Genomic DNA, 21,817 nt, shown 5'->3' with positions numbered 1-21,817 from the left:
TTCAATCACTATTTCTGTATTCCCCTGCTCGTTAAGCTCAAATCTTCTCAGATCACACAGACGTGTGGTAAATCTTCAGATTTGCACATGTATTTTAAAACCAATTGCTTTCGGTGATACAGCCTTGATATAACCGTGTCAGCTAAAATGGGAGAACACATCTGTCTTATCAAATCTCTGTTGGATAAATGAATTTTTATGCTTGCGGGCTTGATTTGTATTTTGGAGCATCAGAAACTCAAGACATTTTTGGGTGAAGAAGACGCTTTTTTTCCGAATGCTGCAACTTCACATTTTCAAAGCCTCAGCAGTCGTGTCAGTCTTTTCATACACGTTGTTTATGCACCATATTAATAAATCCAGTCAAATTCTAATTTAGATGTTGAATATCATCCGCTGTTTTATTCCCTGTATTTGCCGGATCTTAATTTGGGTTAGAAGTGTGATTATGCTTTAATTTGTGCATCCTCTTAAAGCTGGAATGATCATTTGATTGCAATTACATCTACTTATTAGCTAAATAAATAAATATGGCTTTAATGTGCGACTGGCTGAGTCATGTTGGGTTGTCAGACACCTGCACAACCTCAGTGATTACATCAGTTTGACAGAATAACAGCTCTAATCCTTATCGCCGGGATTTTTATGTTGTATGTTTTAGTTGAAATAAACATAGTACGGCTAAATCTGTGGAGGATCGAGTGTATTCAGATGGTAGTCTCCCAATCGCATGTCACTGATGTGTTACAGTGAAGAAGAAGGTTTTTATTCACACGTCTAGTGAAAGAAACTCATTTTTCATGTATCAGCAAAAGGTAATTGACCTCTGAGTGACCACTAAAACAACACTAGTGAGCCTTTTCTGATTACCTAAACCTCTTCCATCTGTTACTTCAGGAATTCTGAACAAATGCTAAGAATCCTTCTCAAATATCCTCCTAACTGAGTTACCCTCGGAGCCCCCTGACCCCCTTACAGCTCTTTTACACGGTAGCTACTTACCACCAGGCCCAGCACTAATGTGCGGACTCGTTCGCCAATTTCAGGTGAGATGTCATTCCCAAACTGCTGTAGAGTTGTGAGGAAGCGCTTGAGCTTGCTGAGCTGCCGGGCGCCGCAGGCCGGCGGCAGCTGCTGGTTGGCCAGAGAGGATGAGGAGGATGAGCTGGGACCATTACTGTAGCCATTTGGAGGAGATGGAGCGCCGTTGAGCGCTGTTGGGGAGTGGCTGCTGCCATTGGTTACTGTGTGAGACAAGGACAGAGAGAATACTGTTAAGAGAAAGCAGGAATCTTTCCTAAACTTTTGTTTCCAACATCATTTTTTTGTACATTTAGTTCCTGCACAAATTGCATCACTGTAACAGAATGCATGTGCTCTTGATATACACACATCACCACAAACTGACCTAAAAGTGTACCCAAAAAAGGCAGCAACAGAGGTCAGCGTCTTGGAGACCTGACCACTGATTAAAAATGATGCACATTCCCCCGAAAAACATTCACAATCCTCAACATTTGTTTCCAATCACTGCGGCTTGTTTGATCCTTCGCGGCATCCTCTCATAAAAAACATATTTTTGCATTCGGAGACATGCTGCCTCTCTCTCCACCTCCTTCCCCCACCTCCCTTCTTCCCTGCAGTCTAAACAAGCGGGGACAGTGTGACCCCCCGTTGCGCCGGAGCACCGGAGCAGTGTGTGTCTGTGTGCGTGTTGGGGGAGTCGGTGTACAAAGAGATACAAGGCGGCATAAAGCTCTCTCTCTAATGAGATTAGGTTTTGACTAGCGATCCACTCACTCCCCCTCTGGCCGCCGTCCAAAGCCGCCACTGTAAAGAGAGGAGAGAGACGAGATACTCAAACTGCATCTGGTAACAATTACGTCGGATGGAAATCAAAGCATACTGCTTTGTTAAAACCTTCGGCATGTGTAATGAGAGAGCCGGGCCTTTCCTCCCTCGTTGCACGGAAGCCCCGACGTTAATTGTGGAGTGTGAGCAGCGGAGAGAGACAGACAGATACAAAGGGAGAAAGGAAATACCAGAAATGAAGAAGAAAGGGAGAGTACGCGATTGAAAAAGAAGGAAAATAATGCCTCTGTTGTGGAGAGCTAGCCCCGCTAACACAGACTTGAGTGCTCTGAGCATTCTGAACCGCGGGGCCTCTGATTCTTTGATTCTAGTGCTCTTCATGCAAGTGGTTAAGTGTGCACTTCTGAGTGAATACCGGGGTGTAATTTGCTCGTCACAAGCTATGTGCGCGTCATGGCGAAGCTCCAACAGTTTGTGAGCGGGGGCGTTAATGAACTTGTTGGGAGAGTTGTTGGGAATGACTGCAATTTGGAGAGGGCTCAGTGCAACTTGTTAAGGAGGGTCTGACGCCTCCCCGACCACCTTTTTTTTTTTTTTTTCCCCACAGTTTTTTTGGTTTTATTATTTCTATATTGTGACTCCCCTCTCATGTGCGAGCTCATGTGTATCCACTCTGTTTATGTGTGTGTTGAGGTGAGTCTACTTGCTATTACCTTGAAATGATTTCGAGTCTTTGCAGTATGTCTCTTCTCTCACATGTAAAAGATGCACTTTTTACTCTAATTTCTACGTAGGGTAACATGAGGCCTGAGATGCTGCTGAAGGAATAAAACCACTTAGCAAAACCAAACAAACTTTATATTTACAAAGGAGTCACTTAATGTGAATTAGTGATGATGTGGCCCGACATCACATCTGTTTAACAAAGTTAAAACGGATCATTATATCTTAAGTGTAGTACATTATAAACTCATATTGTTGTTGAATTATTTACCACACATTAACTGTGCTGATATTCTCTTTCATACAGAGCTCTGGTGGTATGAGCAATAGACTATTGCTGTGCTGTCATTAATAGGGGAAGTTTAAACTCTTTCATTCACTTTGCAACACAGAACAAATGTTTCCAATGAAAATCGCTTTTATAAAAATATGACAGGGCCTATTTTTTGTTGTTGCCTTGTTGTAGCCTTGTTGACATGTCCGTATGGTGGTCTTTTTATAGGCTCGAAGACATTTAATCGGGGAAAAAAGCAGTCAACGATTCAGACAGTCAGGGTTTCATCGGTAACAAACCTAAAGAATCAATCCTGTCTACTTGCAGGGTGGGGCTTTCTGTGTCTTCATATTGCCATAAGGTAGCACAGAGTAGTTCTATGCTGTTTGAGCAGAGCTGTAGGTGAGCTGGTGTGCTTGGGCTGCACCTAACGGCCTCTTAGATCTGCATATTCTTAAGGAGGCAACAGTGCAGAGTTACATTTAAGCCTCTTTAAGACAAGAGGGAATAATTTTCACTGTAAAAAAAATGCATATATATATATATGATTTTGATGCATCAGGATGAGTTTTTAGGCGTTTAACTCGCCATCATATTTGATATATGAGCTTTTGAGACCTCTACATCATCAGTGTGCCATTTTTTTTCCAGAATAACCTGATGTATATGTTCAGACACATGCGGTGCAGGGATAATCCACCATGGAGCAGTAACTCATGCACCAAAAATGCCGGATGTAGCAGAAATGATACAAATTTAAACTCATATATGCAAGTTTAATTAATTTCTTTGTTTTTTTTTATTTGTTCAATGCACTCCAGTTTCAAAAAAATGGAATTTTCCGGCAATTATTTCATGGTTCAAGCTTTACAAGGTTAATCAGTGACCAGAAAGGGGTAATGTGCAATCCTCTGTCTCACGCTACAATAGCCACAGAACCAAACATCCGGCTTGACTCACATGTGGTGGGTGTGTAGGAGCTGTTACGAGGTGCTCCTTGTGTACTGGGTGGGGGTGGCATAGTAGGGGGGGTCAACCTGGACTGTGTCTTGACGTCCGCAGGTGAGTCGGGCATGGTGGAGCGCTTCCCAGTGCGATCTGGAGAGAGACAAAGAAGGAGAGGGAAAGATTTTAATAACACAGCAAGTTAGACACGTGCAATTAGCAACAATTCAGGGCGAGTTGTACACCAAACCAGCAGGATTGAATGTGATAGCAAAATGTCAGACAGACTAGATCTGGAATCGTATGCATGTGGCACTTGCCTCGTGTTGTGACACTGATGCATATGTTCTGACTGTCAAATGAGAGTGAGAGAGAGAGAGGAGAGATTCACAGACAGACACCTGAGAGAGGAGTGTAAATCTGCAGCGAGGCCGGGTCTCATTCCGCCGCCACCATCTGTGCCATCCTGCAGCCCGCTGTACACAACAGCGACACAGCATCCCCCCCCCAGCTAATGACTGCAGTGCTCATTACACTGAAACTAATACACAAACTCTCTCTGCCTTAGTGCTTGTATCTCTGGATGCTATATTCACATCTGCTCAGGACAAGGAGCACAACCAAACTGACATCAGACAAAACAGCAGCCGTCATACTCGCACTATTCTGAAGAAATCTCACAGGATAAAACTTCTTATCAAGAAGAAAACATTTTCTCTCCTGATATGCCTATTTGCACCTAATTCAGTTGCTTTGTGCTCGGCAGATAACTGACCACATCCAACGCGTGAGAACGACAACAAGACATTATCAGTGTCTCGCAGTGGCGCGAGGGTCGAGCCCATATTGTGCGAGAGAGGCGACGCACAACCTCGCTGAGTATAAGCAGTAACGAGCCTATCGCAGAGTCAACAGTGTGTTATCGAATGTCTCCGTGGCACATTGTGAAAAGGAGATTATCAAAAAAAATGAAGACAGAGGGAGACGGGTGGACGGAGAGGAGACAAAAGGAGAGGAGAGAAGAGGAAAAGGAGGAGCTGCAAGAGAAACAGAAGTGCTATCTGTGACATTTGCCGTAATCATGGAGTGGATGCGTGTGCTTCACTCTCACACATGCTCTGTAATCAGGGTGGTGGGGGATACATGTTCCACAAACAGGGTGGTCCCTGTCATGCATATTTTCCCCAAGACCATCGAGTGCGTTTGTGGGCGCCTGATCAATATGCATGCATTTACATAATCCTACGCTCGACGACTAACTATGTTTATTTGCAAATTTTCCACGTCGACTTTTTTTTGCATATTCAAGTATAAAGTAAATACACTGCAGCGTACACAGATGTTAGCGTTGGTCTGCTGGGATCCGCCGTGCCACAGTATTGACTTTAGGTAAAATGAAAGAGAAATACTGATGTGAGAGAGAGACAAGATAGTTTAAGCCTGTTAGCTAGGCCTGAGCCTCAATGCCTCGCTGCAGCCGAGGTGCACTGTGACTAAGTATTTTAGTCACGCTAGCTTGGCTTTAGCAGGCAGGCAAGTGAGAGATGGAGATGTCACTGAAATTCCAAGCGGCGCACCACAGCTCCACTTCCGATTAAATGTTTTGGGCAGTTTCATTTCATCCTACATGCTGAAAGAAGCAATCAAGATTGAGGTATACAAGATATATATATATATATAGAAACCAGCTGCACCTCAGAGTGTCGTGACCAGAAGCATGTTTGGGAACAGTAATGATTAGCTTCTCAAGGCTTTAAAGGTTTACCGTACTGTGACATACAAGGGAGTGAGGATTAATTTCTTTAAGCAGTTTTCAAAGAAACAGGCAAAAGTCTAAAAAAAAAAAAAAAACCCTACTCGCTGCACCCAGAGGTCCTACCAAACTGAACTCACTGACTGCCATTCATGGAGTTCCTTGCTGCTACCCGTGGAGGACTGTCCTTCTCTAACTATGCTGTCTCTCGAGGCGTCCTATAAAACTGACAAATCACTGGAAAAGGTTGAATTTATCCATCTCACAACACGCTGGCGCTCCCTGGGTCACTTTTGGGGTGATGTGGGAGACGCAGACCAAGACGGAACACAATCGAAACCTTGAGACTAAAACCTTTAAGGATTAACGAGATATCAGATGTTCACGTGTTGCTCAGTTACACAGTTTAAAGAAGGATTTATGGATGCAAGTTTATTATTGTCTCACACAGTTTTCGCTTGGCAAAGGTGGATTGGCATGAAACGAAGAGGGAAAAAACGAGGGGGATGAATTGCAGAGAGCGGTATGAATGGATGTAAGGTAGAGATTAGTGGAGGAAAAAAAAAAGAAAAGCGGAGTGATTAGGAAAGCAGAGAACAGAGGAATGGAGGTGAAAGAAGAGTCAGAAAACTAACCAAACCTTTATGGTGCTTCACATTTGCTAACTTCTCTTTTTTTCTCTCTTTCCACCCACATACACAAACTTTTCCTCCATCCTGCCAACCTGGCTAGACTGAGAAAGGTTTACTACTCTAATTTCACCACAGTAAAAAAAGAAAAAAAAAAAAAGCCTGGACTATTTATTTTATAAACTCAGTACATAGCAGAATGGCGAGTGGAAACATATAGTCTTACCTCTGGCTGCCAGCTATCATATCCTGTGTGCCTGCCTAAAATATGATCTATGAAAATACAAGGTCGTTAAAAAAGACGACCGGGTGACAGGACCCAGGGCAATTCATCATTCTCCAGTCAAACACAAAGACTTTACATGTATGTACGTAACAAGCCTTAATTAAATAGAGCACAGTCACCGTATCACACATGGTTGTGCTTATCCCGTTTCAATGGATCTTTGAGCTCATGCTTTCCATAGTTCTGTATGTTGCCTTTTCTAATTGCGTGGTCATTTCTGGCCCGGTTCACTTGATCTTTAGTGGTTACGTAGAAGGGCGTCAAATTAGGCTCCAAGTCATGATATAATTACTCTAATCTTTGGGACTAGATAGGAAAATGGACATCACCACAATGCAGCTAAAAATCAGATGCTGACTTCTGGTAGTCCCAAAAAGAATCTAATTTATTTATTTTTTTACAACAAAGACTGGAGCATTTTCCTTTGAGGTTTTTACTCATTTAAAAAGTACAGAAAAAAATGTCTGTTGTAAATTTATACAGCTTTTCAGAATTGCTTAAAAGTTTTTTTTTAAAGCTTAGTGTGAAATAAACATGAAGGAGAGAAAAAAGCACAAAAAATCCAGACTTGAAAAATCCACCTTCATGGGAGTGTGGGCCCTGTGGCGGTGTGAAAAGATGAGCTTGGCTACAGGTTGTAATTGGGGAATAACACCTGGGTCAGTGTTATGACTGGATGGTAGTCGTCAGGATGGAGATGAGAGAAACAAACCCTGAAAGCATTCGAAACTCATCTGCCGTCCCTCAGGTAAAGAAGATGAAGGATAAAGAATGAATTAGTGTGAAGTCCACGTACACATTCATCACGACACACACACACACAAAACTATGTGATTTATAAACAGCATCGTCTCTGTTTCTAATTTGATTGAGACCACTGCAAAGCACATAAGCAGGACAAAAAAAAAAGAAATCAATGGCTTCATACTAACCAACAAGGGCTGCATCCAACCATTCACTCTGCGATCGCTGTGCCACTTGAATCAATGGCAATTCTCCCTCTACAAGGTAATTTACCCAGTTTTGGGGAAAAATAAAAATACATCTTACAACTCAAGCACGTTATAGAAAAACAAATCACAGCATATGCCTGGGCGCCATCCATTTTCATGAGCAAATATGGCATGTATATTTTAGAATAAAGGAAGCATATGTGCAGACAAACAATCAGACAAGCGCTCATTTTATTACTGCAGCGGAGCAAGGTTGAACAATAGGGAGTGCGCACTATCTCATGCATTATGCAGCTCAGAAAAAAAAAAAAAAAAAAAAGCACCCTTAAACAACCTTGAAAAGTTGGGCCTCTCCTCCGGTCTAATACATCTGTTAAAAGGTAATTGCTGAACGTACATCTACTGTCCGTTTATTAGCCCGGTTACTGCGCTGCCAGTCGCGTATTGCAGCAGACCTGCGGCCGGCCGACGGTGTTCCAGGACCGGACAGGTATTGATGCGCGGAGCTTTAATGGAAAGGGGTGATGAGTGCTTTGACTTTGCCTAACTCGCTTTACGACTTCTCAGAAGTGCCGTTGTCCAGGAATTAATGGATTGAAGAGGATGAAAACAGTTGTTGAAGAGGCAGCAATTAGCTACGAAGGAGTGGGAAAAGTCTCTTCAGCGCGTGTTGATTCTCTCTCAGGCGCAGGTGCCAAATCTATCGATCAGGCCTACGGATGACAGCGATTAATGTCTCGCGACAGCCACTTCATGCACGGTTTAATGTAAAGCTTCATAAAGGAGGTGTTAGTGCAAATGTTTGTCGTACAGGTGGCTCGAATGAGATTAAAACCCAGGAGAATATCGGGGCTGCGGTGGTGTCTCATTATGTGCATATTGTTACCCGGCTATCATATTGAATGTGTCGCAGGTAATTAGGCTGATATCTGACTGAATTATAAGCTCCCACAAGGACTGAGCATGTATTTGTCAGGATTACACTGATAGCACAAGCACTGTTGCAATGCGTGTTGAGAGAAATCTGCTGGTAGAAGCTTTTGGAACAATTTGGACACACATTGCCACAAAGCCACAATTTTTTTTTTTTGTTTTGTGACCCCTCAGATTTTTCTTTTGACTCATCCTATAATCACTGGTGTCAATCATCCTATTTTAGGCTCTACTCAGAATAAAACAGGAATTTAAACATGCAAGCCCTCCACATATCTCCTTCACCACGGCTCCCTGTTAAAATAACAAAGCAAAAGTTGACTCGCCCGGGTTTGTAACTTCTTTAATCGATCCTAGAAATGAGGCAGAACCCTGGACAACTACCTGCCACTCACAGGGATGTCTTCACACTTACATCACCCGTTTGCATCGTCCGTGATTACGTGATCCTCAGTGTTTGCAAAATCTCTCTCTCTTGCTTTTCTTTTTTTATTCTCCCTTTCTTCGCCTTTCTCCCCCCCTCCCAACCCCCAACCCCTCGCTCGCTCGTACCCTCTTTCAGCCGAGCTCAAAGAAAGGAGATTTTATCCCCCCGCTGACTTGTGATACATGCCTTTTCTAAGGTTACATGCAAGTTACATCACTCGCCTAAAACAAGGTTGTTGCAATGAACGATATCTAGAAGGAACGTGGTCCCTGAGAAACAGTTCAATATGTTACAGAGAGGACTTTGCTAACCCACAACTCAAGGCAAAAAAAAAAAAAATGCAATGTTATATCAAAACCATATACATTTCATCATCACGCACAAAGCTAGGAGGTCATTTTATATTCAAATCACCTTGTGGAACGAGGACAACATTGCCTAACCTTGATATTTTAGATTACTCTTAGAGGCTACAATGACTTCAAAGTCTATCATCAGGAGATAGAGTCAAACAATCTCCATTACACACTTCATAAGCTAGAATTGCCTCCGTGTGTATACGTGCGCGTTTGCATATGTGTATGTGCGCGCCGCGACTGTACCGTTGGAGACCCAGAAAATGATGTGATAACAGTGGCGGTAATATGCCACTCGAGAGTACTTCACACAGGCAAATCCCATTCTTCAAAACGACAATGGATTTCAATCACGCTGGGTGAATTTTCGAGAGTTGGCGGCTGTGACATAAACAATTTACGGTGCGCTGGTGCCTGTGCGAGCGCAAGATTGTATTAGTCAGACATAAGATACCATCATTACGGAGTTAAATGGGAAAATGCATATAGACTGACCCACTTGTGCCTCGAACGCGCAGGCAACCGCGTAATCCAGACGTGCATAATGCCGCCGGTGCGCAACATCGATAGGGAGGTGTCGAGGTAAAAAAAACCTGTGAGGCGCTGAAGGAGGCCTGTGAATCGAGCTCTAATGTCCACAACATGGCATTGCAGGACGGAGCCTCCAGGTGTGTTATGCCAACATATACACACATACACACCGGCGCACAATGATGTGTGAAAATAGGGAGCGGGGCACATGGGTAATGGAAGAGATGAAGCGATACTGCGATGGTGTGATAGTGGCTTGTGGTGGTTCTGCTGTGTGCGCTGGGTGCAGATGTGGAGAGAGACACACCGACGCAGGAGGGAGATAACAACGGAGGGACAGATGTGTTAAAGAACACTGCTGAGGGACAGGTGGGATGATTGAGATTCAGACGGAGTGCAAAGAGAAACAAGCGAAATCTATCTGTATGCAAGTGCAGTAGCGCGCACACACACACACACACACACACACACACACACTCACATCCAGATGGAGCAGTATGCAGAGCATGTCCCATCAAACTCCACCCGCTTGTCAAGAAGATGTATGGATGCAACGCCCTACCGCAAACCACAAAAACACAAATACATACACGGACACACTGCAAGGATGTGTGCACGCATTGCTAGAAAAACAACACAACTCTTTCTCTCACACACACACACACACACACATGCACAGATCTGATTTCCATCGTCTTATTCGTCTCTCTCTACCCCCCCAGCAGATGCAGAGGAGAGCAGTACCACCACCAGGTTCTTCCCTTTTCTCTTTCTTATTCTTGCTCCTCCCTTCCTCTGTTGTTCCGTCTCTCCTCTCATTTCCATCACGTCTGTCCCGCCCGTCTTTGCTTCCAGTCTGCACTCATTCTCACTTGAGATCGCACGTTGTTCCTAAAAGTTCACCGGTGGCTGCTGCTTCCTCTCGTCTCCCGGCAACATTGCGGTAAATGATGCAAGGACTTTGCTGCGGTTTCCATTTGCTTCCCCCCCAAATTTATTTATTTTTTGCTAACAAGAAATCAGTAAATTATTACACTTACAAGTTTGTTGAGCTCTTGTCATGAATGAAACTGATTTTCTCTTTTTCCTTCAAAATGTTGCTCTCATGTGTTTCCAACAACTTCTACCGGTTATTTTTCAAATGAATCGGAAACGGGGGCTCAGATAGTTATTAATATGACATAGTAAAAAAAACAAACTCCTAATGTTGTCCTGACTGGCCACCTGGTGGAGCAGTTTAAGAGTTTAATGGCATCCACTAATCTGAATGTCATTATTTATTTCTTCTTTAACCACCAAGTCCTAGTGTTGAAATATACCACATGTGGGGATTTGGTTAACTGAAATATGGCTCTCTAGGAAGGCTGGGGTCTCTGCTGCACAATGGTTCCTGTGTTTGCTTGTGGAGGATTTTTTTTATATCATGAGAAACCTGAATTGCATTATATTCATCCTATTTGACATGAAATAACGCTGTATAGCGATTGATAATATAAGAATTAAACACCATTAACCTTTACCATTATACTAAATGATTCAAGCCTGCTTCATTTATGACTACCTTGCCCCAGTGCCACATAAACATAGACTGTAGAGTATAATATGAGTATAACAGTGAAAAAGTGGTGGTACAATACAGCACAAGAGCTTTGCAAACAGATCTGCTTCTGACAGCCTTCTCCATCTCCCACCATATCTGTATTTTTTCTCTCAGTGTAACATAAGGAGATTTCTCAATTGCACACAAAGGTCTGAACACCATCTGTTCCGCCGCACAAACATTAACACACCACATACGTGCGCATTTGCACACCAACAATAAAAACACGCGAACTAAACACGCGCAAAACACCTCCGACGACGACGCACACGCGCACACGCTGGACAATAAAACATATGTGGTCTATAACATTAGAAGCCCTCGTGCTTTTTTAAAAAATAGATTTATAGTAATGTCTGTTTTACCCATCTGTTGAAATAAAGTCTCTCTTGCAGAGAGAGAGGAAGCAAGTGTTAAGGAACAATAAAAATGATTCACAGTGCCCGTTATGCATCCTCTCGAATCGAACCTGCTCCTGCCACATCTTGTTGCCAGGCAAAATTGAACTACAGGATCTTGTAAAAGAGAAGACAGAGAAAGGGAGAAAAAAAAAGAAAAAAAAAAGGGGTGACAGAAAATACCAATGCAGCAAGATGGAGCAGGAAGGAAAGGAACGGGTCAGCGAGAGGTAAAGAAAACATCAGGTGCAGCATGACAAAGAGCGAGGCAGAGAGATTTACCTTTGAATACGAATGCAGGAGGAACACAGCTCCAATACAGAGCATGAAACTGAGAGTTTAGAGCGTTTCCTAATCCTTAGCCCCTCTCCCTCGTTTGGCTTTTACATATAAAGCTTCCATTCTCAGAAAGCCAAAATACATGAATACAAAATACATGAATTGTGATGCATAGAAACGACTTTACAGCTCTGGTTAGCTGTTAGCCAGATTTTATATCTGTAATTAATTAGATGTTTTTGGTAATGTGTCCCACAGTTGACAACCATTTATGTAGCGATCCAAGATTTGTCCAAACTTAGATCTGTAATGCTGTATTTTATAGTTGTAGTAGGAATAGAAATGATATTGCAATGTGACATTCTTCCACAGCTGGGCCAAGCGGGGCTCAACATATATAACTCTACCTCTATAAAGGCATTGTTTATTTACATAAAGCTGGTCTGTCATTTTCATTACCAACACGATGCTGAAATAATGACGTCAATGTAGCTTTAGTGCGATGAATAGACCCATAGACGTCAGACGTAGGCCTCTTTGATCCGCGTTTTTGCCATTTCATGGAAGCCGGCCTATTGAAAATTGCTTTCTGTACACAGTTTGGTTCATTTCTGATGCCATGCTGACACAGAGCAGAGTGAGTCCAAATGGGTCTGTATGCTTTCCCGGGCGAGAGTCGACGCCAGCAGAGGACTCACACAAAACTGTCAACACACATCCTAAAGCTGATGACACATGACTTCGCTTTCTTGAGCTTCACACACAGTCAGAGGGTTCCTGCCTTTTTTTGAAATCTGTTCTTCTATTTGTGTGGCTGAGGATTAATATTTTTTGCTGTATATTTTGGATAATAACGCTGAAAAACAACCTCACTATGCCAATCCCATTGTAGGTGGTGTATTTTTTTGCATTCGTACGTCTGTGAACACAATGCTTCTCTTGTTGCCAGCGTCGCAGTGAGACGCCACACATACATACACAAACCCTCTATGAACTGCTTGACCTTTATTTTGTAGCGCAAGTGCAATTTAAAATCACTGATTCAACCACTCGATCTCTGAACACAAACACACCGACACACGCCGATGCACACGCATGCCCAAGTGGCGACTTGTATCCTTTTCCTTTTTATTTTCCCTCGAGCTAGACGGAACCCAATTTGTATCTGTGTGTGTCCATGCTAAAAGGAATCATATCCCTGTCCACAGGAGCGAAATCAATTTTCAACAGACAGTAAAGGCCCTCGTGTTTTACATGACAGTTATCTTTTACTATGTGGAAAGAAGACGGAGGCACGGAGCGAGAGGGAGGATGGATGAGGGGGTGGATGGATGGAGTGATATACAGTGAAGGCTGAGTGAGAGTGCAGTTATTGTGTGTAGGAAAACAGACAGGGATGAAAGGACGAAGGCTCGAAACAGATGTGGAAAACAGAGTTCTAGAAAGAAGGGAAAAGGGGAGGTGAGGATGCTGAAGAAAGGGCCTGAAAACAAGAGATAACATTAAGCGCCTATGAGAGACAGATGGGGAAATCAAATGCGAGAGGCAGAGGACGAGCAACGAAAAAAGAAGAGGGCAGAGGCTAACAGTAAGGGAGGCAGGGCTCCTGGGTGGAGGGGTTGGGGGGGAGGCCGGGGAGGGAACAAGCTCGTCTGCCTGGTGTTTTCAGAATATCACATGACGGCTGCCATGTGTTGGAAATTACTGCCGGTTAACTATCTTCCCCAAAACCGCTCCGAAAAAATATGTCTGCAATTTATGAAATGTGTTCCAGGGCCCTGCTAAACAGAACCAGATTTGCAAAACAGAAAGAGAGAAAAAAAAAAAAAGCCTTTACCCCTAACCGCCCCTTCTCTGAAAACCGCTACTCCCTGTTCGCTTTTACGGTCCCTCTCCACTCCCTGCTTTGCCCTGCAGGAGAAGATGTTTTAAAACGGGGCCTTAGTCACATCTGGTGAGCAGGGAGCCGGAGAGCGGCGGGTTGGCGAGACCTCAGAGCAGGGCATTTCCAGGCCTACATTGTGTGTGTGACATGGTGACCGTGGTTTGCTAATGGCTAATGGCTGAGAGCAGAGTCTGGCTGGAGGCGAAGGAGGCAGAGGGATGGGCTCTGCTCACATTAAAGCACACACACACACAGTCAGTACCACCACCACCACCACCCATCCCAGGTCAGTGATGTCTCTTTGTTTCCCTTTCATCCAAGCACTTCCTCTTTTTCTCTTCACTCTCATCGCTTCACCTTTCACTGTCTCACCTCCCTGTCAGCTGCAGCCATCTGAGTCCGCTGACAAGAAGAAAGGAGCTGAGCGAGAATACCATTTTCACAACAAAGTTTGGACGTGCACTGACCTCTGAAACAACACTGACAGACTTGCAGTTAGTACACAACTGCCACATCCTTGTGTTGGTATTCCATCCATCCATCCATTATCTATACACTGCTTAATCCTCACTAGAGTCTTGGGGGGCTGGAGTCTATCCCAGCTGAGGGGGACACCCTGGACAGGTCACCAGTCTATCACAGGACTACACTTAGAGACAGACAACCAAGCACACTCACATTCACACCTACAGACAATTTAGAATCACCAATTACTCTCATCATGTTATTGGACTGTGGGAGGAAGCTGGAGAACCCAGAGAGAACCCACGCTGCACGGGGAGAACATGCAAACTCCACACAGAAAGATCCCCGGTGTCCTCACCAGGATGCAAATCAGCGACCTTCTAGCTGCGAGGCAACAGTGCTAATCACCGCTCCACCTTGCGGCCCTGTGTTGGTATTATAATAGCAACAATAACAACACTAAACTGTATCTGCACTAAATTTAAATGCTAAAAATTTGCTGAACTCAATAAATAATGAAAGAAATCATGCTACAAAAACAGGATTTGCTGCTGAATTCTGTGATTTAACTTTTCACAACATCTTAGAGATACAGCAATCAGCAGCTTTTCAGATTTCTCATCACTTTTCTCTTAAATTAGGCACTTTTTGAGCCATCCTCATTGAAATAGGACCCTGTTAGCGGCAATAAAACTAACCCTCTTTCAGCACAAAGCATAGCAAATATTGGAATAGAAAATCAATTTAAACCTAAAATTCAACAAAAAAAACATTTTTTGTAGCAGTTAAAAACATACACAACATAAACATACTCTGTGTATTGTTATAGTTCAAGATAAGAAATGAGATAAGACTTCATTCATCCTGAAGGAAACTCAGCAAAGAAGAATTCAAAAAGCAATAAGATGAGAAAATTAGATGCTAAGTAGATGATAAGACGATAAGTATGATGCATTACTAAAAAAATAAAAACAAGTAAGCTAACATAAGACTGGACTGTAAAGGTAAGATGTCATACTGGCTGTATTACAGTAACATCAGACATGACAGTGAAATACCACACACTGTATATTCCATATGTAATACTACTTTTCCCTTTTATTCATAAATGCAGCAGCTGTGTATTTGTGACAATGCCTTCAATTATGTGGACTGTGTGGGTAGAACCATCACATGTTGCAGTCTTTGTTCTGCAGGAGGCGCTTCAGATCACTGTCCTCCCCACATCCACCTCCCACTGTCCATCAAACAGCAGCAGCTTTTCAGGCAGCACAGCTCTGAACTCTGTCCCCACACCCACTACTGATACTACTGATAGCATCATCACCACAGTCCTATTGTTTTGTTTCTCTGCAACACAAATACACACACACACACAGACACACACGGAGCACAAACTCGGATACACAGCCTAACCGCTCTCCAGTGCTACAGATGGATGCCACCACTCTCTCTGGAGCGTTGCCAGCGCCAGCTAGTGAACAGCTTGCCTGGCACAGTGCTCTGCTTGTGTGTTTGTGTGTGTGTGACGGTGTGTGTGTGTGTGTGTGTGTGCCTGCAGAAACAGTAGCGAAATAGCCTCGCACAGATGGGTGGCCAAATTCCCCACCTCCTCCTCCACCACCACCGTCCCTCCCTCCTCCTGCACACACACAAGAACACAAACGCATGCACGCTCTGACACGCGCGCACACATATGCTTCTGAATAGAGACGCACATGCAGACACCAGCGCGCGCACACACACACACGCAAACACACACACACACGCAGAGTGTCTTGGTTCTGCTTAAGTGTTCCCGACCTGGCACACGCCGCCGCTTGCACAGCTGCTTCCTCAGAGGGACACACACTTTTAGAGTCACACACACAACAGAGGATTGCAGCTACACGCACACGCACACACACACACACACACACACACACACACACACATCTGTGCTTAGTTTACACTTCCTGTTTATGGCATGTGAAATATAAAGTCCACCGTCACCGACACTCCTGCATCACCAAAGCCCACACGCAGACAGACATATGCATTCCTGCGCATCTGCCACACAGAGACACGCAAGCGCCTCGCGTTCGTTCGGCCCTTTATCCGTGGTAGCTATTCAGCGTTGTATGTTTCTGCTTGTTTTCTCCGCAACACGGAGCGAAAACATCAAGGCGTTCGGCTGGAAAGCCTCCAGTGCTGGCAACCTGCCAGCAGAGGCCTATAGATCAGCATGATCATAGCAGTGTGTTAAGACACATCACTGTGTAGTGATTCGACAATGAAATTGACATAAGACACGACATAAAAGCTCTGGCTGAAACAATAGAGTCAACAGCATTAATTACAATGCAGCTGTGTGCAGTTGAAACAGCTTCAAATGCTCAAGGTATGACGTGGACCGCTGTGACAGGCGATCCGATGGCGCCTCGACGTTCTTCTCGTCGGCTGCGGCTGTGGATTCATGAAGTGGGGCTTCTCATTCGTTTAGGGTCAAAGGATGCTCTCTTAGGATCAAACCGAGACAGAGAAAGTTTACCAGCAGAGTAAGTCAGTAGCTAGACAGCCTGCCAGTCTGTCAATGAGCTTAGGCGGCTGGCAGCAGGTACTCTCGCCCCGGTACATAGGGGAAAGCATGGTGGCTGGCAGTGCCAACTGTGCACTGGGTAGCCGTGCCAACTCTGCCAGCCTTGCAGTGTCTGTTTGCCAGTGCCATCTGGGAAGAACAGCTCTGCGCACGTACAGTACCTCTCCTCAGCTCAGAGGGCACAGACACACACACATGCATGGATGCACACAAGAAAGCAAGGGCAGACATGCACTCCACATTTATGTAGCATCCACAAATATGCATGGTATGAACACACACACATACACACACACACACATGCACAGCCGGCCGCTGACAGCTCACCATCTGTGCGCTGCCTCTGACTTCTCCCTCTGCTTCGTTCTCTGCCCTTGTTTTTGCTTTCATAAACGCTCAGTCCCTTTCCTCCTTCCCTCACATTCTCTCATCTTATCGCATGAATTTCCAAAGATCCTCGAGTTATGTCACGACCACCTGTGCATTGACACTTAACATGTATTTTTTATATCACGGCATATAAGATGAAGATGTGTCCTTGCTTGACGGGTCTTTTTTTCAGGTTACCTGGAATTGAGCGAGACAGAGAGTCCGCTGAGTGTCTCTAAACCCGTTTCCCTCGTTTTGCCTGGTTTCTCCCTATCAGATGTACAGATGAGATGAGGGACCGTAACAAATGTCCTTAAGTGCTTTACTCAAAGCAAAACACGTGTATGCGGTGAATATAAAGTCGGCCGACACAAGCCAGCCCTGAATACTTCCCCGAAAAGCTATCAGACGTAAGAAAAATACCGAACAAGTGAATGTAAGGCCGTGACAAGACAAGAAAAAAAACATCCATCTCCGTCTTATTACACAGTGTTCCTCTTCGGAGGGGGATGAAAACGAGAACAAAAGAGTGCGAACCAACGCGGAGAAAGAAATGGAGTGACAAGAGCAGTTTAAATTTAAAAAAGTGAAGAGGAGAGGAAATAAAAAGAAACGAGGAGGAGAGGAGAAGTGGGAAGGTAATATGAGTACAGCACCGTGGAATTCACATCAAAGAAAAGCTAAAACAGGTCACTGTCTTTACCAGAGTTTTTCCTTGGGTGAAGCTCTCTCTCATATGTTTCTCATTTGAACCCTCTGAACCACTGTTTGAAAATGAAGGCCAAGGAAAGACACGAGTGCTCTACATGGAGCTCATGTCCTTCTCTTTTTGCTCTTAGTATCATTCTGCCGGACTTTACATGCGATTTATGAAATTAGCTCATTAGTGGGATTGAACGTATCACATTCCAGATGCTGCTCCGTTCGTCTTGATGTTTTGATTCTCTTACAGTTTAACAGCTTGACTCCTGGATTAGCACCAAGCCATTCTGTTCCCTCCTGTACAGCACAACAGCTGTAATATGTTCAATCACAAATCTCCTCTCTCGTTTTATTCGGTGTTCCATTTATTTCTTTCCCTCTCACTGGCCACTGCTATCTGCAATAACTGATTGTTTCTCCCACCACCATCCCCCCCCACTTCTTCCTCCCCATTTACTCTCACCCTCCCTTCCTCCCTCCCTCCCTCCCTCTGGCAACTGCACAACACCATCAGAAAGATCTATGACTGAACACTATTCCACTCCTATTATTCTTACTCTCTTTCTCCTTCACTTGCCTCCCTCCTCCTGGTCTTCCTTCTCTCTCTACAACTTCCAACCATCTTCTTCCTCCTCTCCGTCCTTCTCTCCATCCAAACTCCCCTCCCCTCCCCTCCCTCCCTCCCCCACCACAACACACCACATGCTCTGGAAGAAGTAGCCTCATTACAAACAAGGAAAATCCATTTGGAGCAGCCGTCTGCTGCTTCTCCGACCCCCTCTGAACTCTCTTGAGTAGAAATGGCCCACATCTCTCCTCTCCTCTCCTCTCCCTATTGGATTCCCCCCTCTCTCTAATTATTTCTCTCGTTTTCTCTGTCTTATCTGCTTCCCGAGCCTCTCACTTTGCCGCCTCTGTGCTACCTTCATGTTTGCCTCCGTGTGAAAAAAAAGATTTAATTATCAATTCATGGTTCAAAAATAAATGCTAAATAATGTAAATGTATCCTGTAGATTTTTTAATTACATTAGGAGAAAAAGACTTGTCACACATATTAAACCAAAAGTTTGTGATGCTATTTTTTTTTTCAGGGTTTTAATTGCGTTGTACAGAATTACTGATTTTGACAAGCAAATTTATCACAGTGTGGACGACGATCATCACCAAACAATTCCTCTGAATCCAGACATATGAAACGCTGCTGTTTTGCCACTTGGTGACAAAGGAAAGAAGCTGTAAAAACTGACATATTATAACCATATAGCAGACTTGTTAGCAGTTATTGAGACATCCAGACCAATATTAATGTTTGTTTAATCCTAAGATTTCAACTTCAGGTTCTGAAGATGTTGCATGTCTCATCCAGGAGGCTCATGAAGGATCACTGTGACCATCTACACACACTTAGCTTTGTTTGTGGTATTTCGTTTGCATCCACCTGATGAATACAAGTCCAATACTCTTCCAATTTAACTCCTGAGGAAACTATTTGGCTCTTTAGTGGTTTAAACCTCCACTGTATTCACCACCGAGCTGATATCTTTGTCTGACTTCACGTCTGGGCTGATAATGTGAGCTATAGCTTGTTCAGTGAAGACATCTGCTTCCTGTGGCTGGATGTGCCATTAAAGACATCGGCGAGACTGAACCAGTACCATAAAGCTGTTGTCGACATATTCGATGACACTGATAATCTGTCAACACCGTTGCTTTAAAAAGATGTATGTTTAAACTCATGTATGTTGACGCAAATGTTTCCTTGTCTACACTCATGATCCAGTCGCTGGTCCAACTTGATCCAGTTGTGAAAGTTTCCAAAGGGCTTGGAAAGTTTGCAAGTACTTCAAATTATCACAAAACAAATCAGTAGTTTGTAGACTGCAAGGTTTTAAAAGGCACCTGAAGAGACCAGAAGCATAAAAACATCGTAGTCTATTCATTAGTAGGGAGAACTTTTCAATATATTTTGACCTTGCAGCTGCTAAAGCAAAATTAGTCATTTCGATGAAACAACTATTAGGTCAACAAATGAATCGATAGAAAATCATCATAAAACCAAAAGGATGTCGAAAGAAATGCTTAAAAGTTCCTTAGTGCCAGAGGAAACTATAGAGTCTGGGAGAATGCTCACACAGTAATTTAATCCAGTGTTTGTATTAAAATAATGATTAAAGCAGCTTTAATATTAAACTATTACTCTGTTCTTCATTCGTTGGATACTCGTGTAGCTGCTGGGTTGAAACAGAGCAGCGATGCCAAACTAATATCTGAGAAAAGAAAAAAAAAATCATCAATATTGTGTACGGCTAATGTATCCGGTACCTACAGGAAGCATTTACCGTTTTTGTTTAGTGACCTCAAACTTATAGTGTGGGCTCCATTCAGTTAAACTAATGGATAGATCGATCCTCAGCAGTGTTTCTTTTTCTGCAGTTAGAAAATGAATCACTGCACCACTTCCTGTCATTTTCTCTGTTCTGCTCCTCTTCTTCTTCTTCTTCTTCTCCTTCCACCGTGGCTGCTATTTCTCTTTCCTCTCTCGCTCTGTCTTCTAAAAGCTCCTCGTTTCTTTTCAGCCCTCATTCCTCCCTCCAGTGCTCTCTCTCGCTCTCTCCTTCTGCTCTGCCATCATCACAACATCTGATTAACATATGTCTGGGCTTTCGCTCCCTGTCAGCTTGCAGGCATCTGCACACATGCAAACCCACACACACACACACACACACATTCACACAGTCTCATGCAGCATGTCTCAGGTTTGGAAGCGTAGAAAACACACACACACACACATTTAAAAAAAAAAAAAAAGGCACCAAATTTCCCCTGATCCTCCTTTTAACTGCATTTACCTCCCGTCATGTGTGAGTGTATCCTGTGTGTGCCCACAACAGTGAGGATGAGAGACAAAGCATCTTAACATTATTGCAAGACAACAAGCCTCATGTTCCCTAGTGAGCTGCTTAAAATGCCAGTAATGGAGGGGAGAAAGAGCGAAAAAGAAACATAATAAGACAGAGAGAGGGAGAGAGGAGATAGAGACAGATGAGCAAGAGAATATACGTGTGTGTGTGTGCCTGCTGATAAATAACAGCAATAGCTGCACCGCTCCCCCTGAGACTTGTGGCCCCTGAAATTACTCACATTCACATAAGCGTAGTCTCTTTAAGCTCATATTTCCTTTCATAAGCAGACATTGATACGATGGATTTAGCTTATTCAATAAACAGTTGGGAGCTTAACTTCATATCCCACTTTCCAGTTATTGTAATCAGAGATCTGTTATTGATTCTTTTCGACAGCGGTGCCAGGAAGACCTGCCGATGCTCACCGGTACCAGCCCATGCCAGTCAAGCTATCATTCAGTATAGCAGAGCTGTTTTTTTTTTTTTTTCACCTGATAAGGATGTATTGGCTCACAGCACCACTGAAATCATCTCATATGTGTGGAACGGCAGTGCTGCAGGATGCTGAAGCCTCTTTTCAGATCATTTGTTCTCACTCCTCTGTCCCAGATTGCCTGGAATCAGTCCCACTTTCACCATCTCATCCACAACAAAAACATGTAATAACAGCAACAGACGTAGGCAACCAAACAAATACTTTAGCGAGAGGCTTGCCAAAACACATAATCCACCTGACAGTAACAAAAGCTTTTGCGAAAAAACCAAAAAAAAAAACAACTAAACACAGCAGCCAAATAGTGATGATTGTTTGCATTGATCTACATTTTGTAATGTCTATAATTTCACCGGTTTATATTAATTGTATTTCCTGCCATCTGAAACGCTTTTGTAAAAAAAAGGACAAATACATTGGAGGCATTGCAAATACATTTACAACTGTATGGGATATGAGTCATGCTGAGTTAAATTACTCTCTCTCTCTCTATGTGAGTGTGTCTGTGAATGAGCATCAAGGG

The 21,817-nt window shown here is 43.6% G+C and overlaps 1 protein-coding gene across 4 annotated transcripts in view; it reads right to left on the bottom strand.

The window, feature by feature from the left end:
* The window catches only part of runx1t1 (RUNX1 partner transcriptional co-repressor 1), a 59,289-nt gene that overhangs the window by 20,747 nt on the left and 16,725 nt on the right, over window positions 1–21,817 (bottom strand). For all 4 annotated transcript variants that reach the window (XM_008306776.1, XM_008306778.1, XM_008306777.1 and 1 more), the window contains exons 2-3: window positions 3,770–3,907; window positions 1,003–1,244 (exon numbers count right to left, since the gene is read on the bottom strand). In XM_008306776.1, coding sequence (XP_008304998.1) covers window positions 1,003–1,244; window positions 3,770–3,907 — 380 coding nt within the window. The remainder of the gene's footprint in view (window positions 1–1,002; window positions 1,245–3,769; window positions 3,908–21,817) is intronic.

Source organism: Stegastes partitus, unplaced genomic scaffold (genome assembly GCF_000690725.1).
Source record: "Stegastes partitus isolate 25-593 unplaced genomic scaffold, Stegastes_partitus-1.0.2 Scaffold46, whole genome shotgun sequence".
Lineage (NCBI taxonomy): Eukaryota > Metazoa > Chordata > Actinopteri > Pomacentridae > Stegastes > Stegastes partitus.
This window is presented reverse-complemented; position numbering and strand designations above follow the sequence as displayed.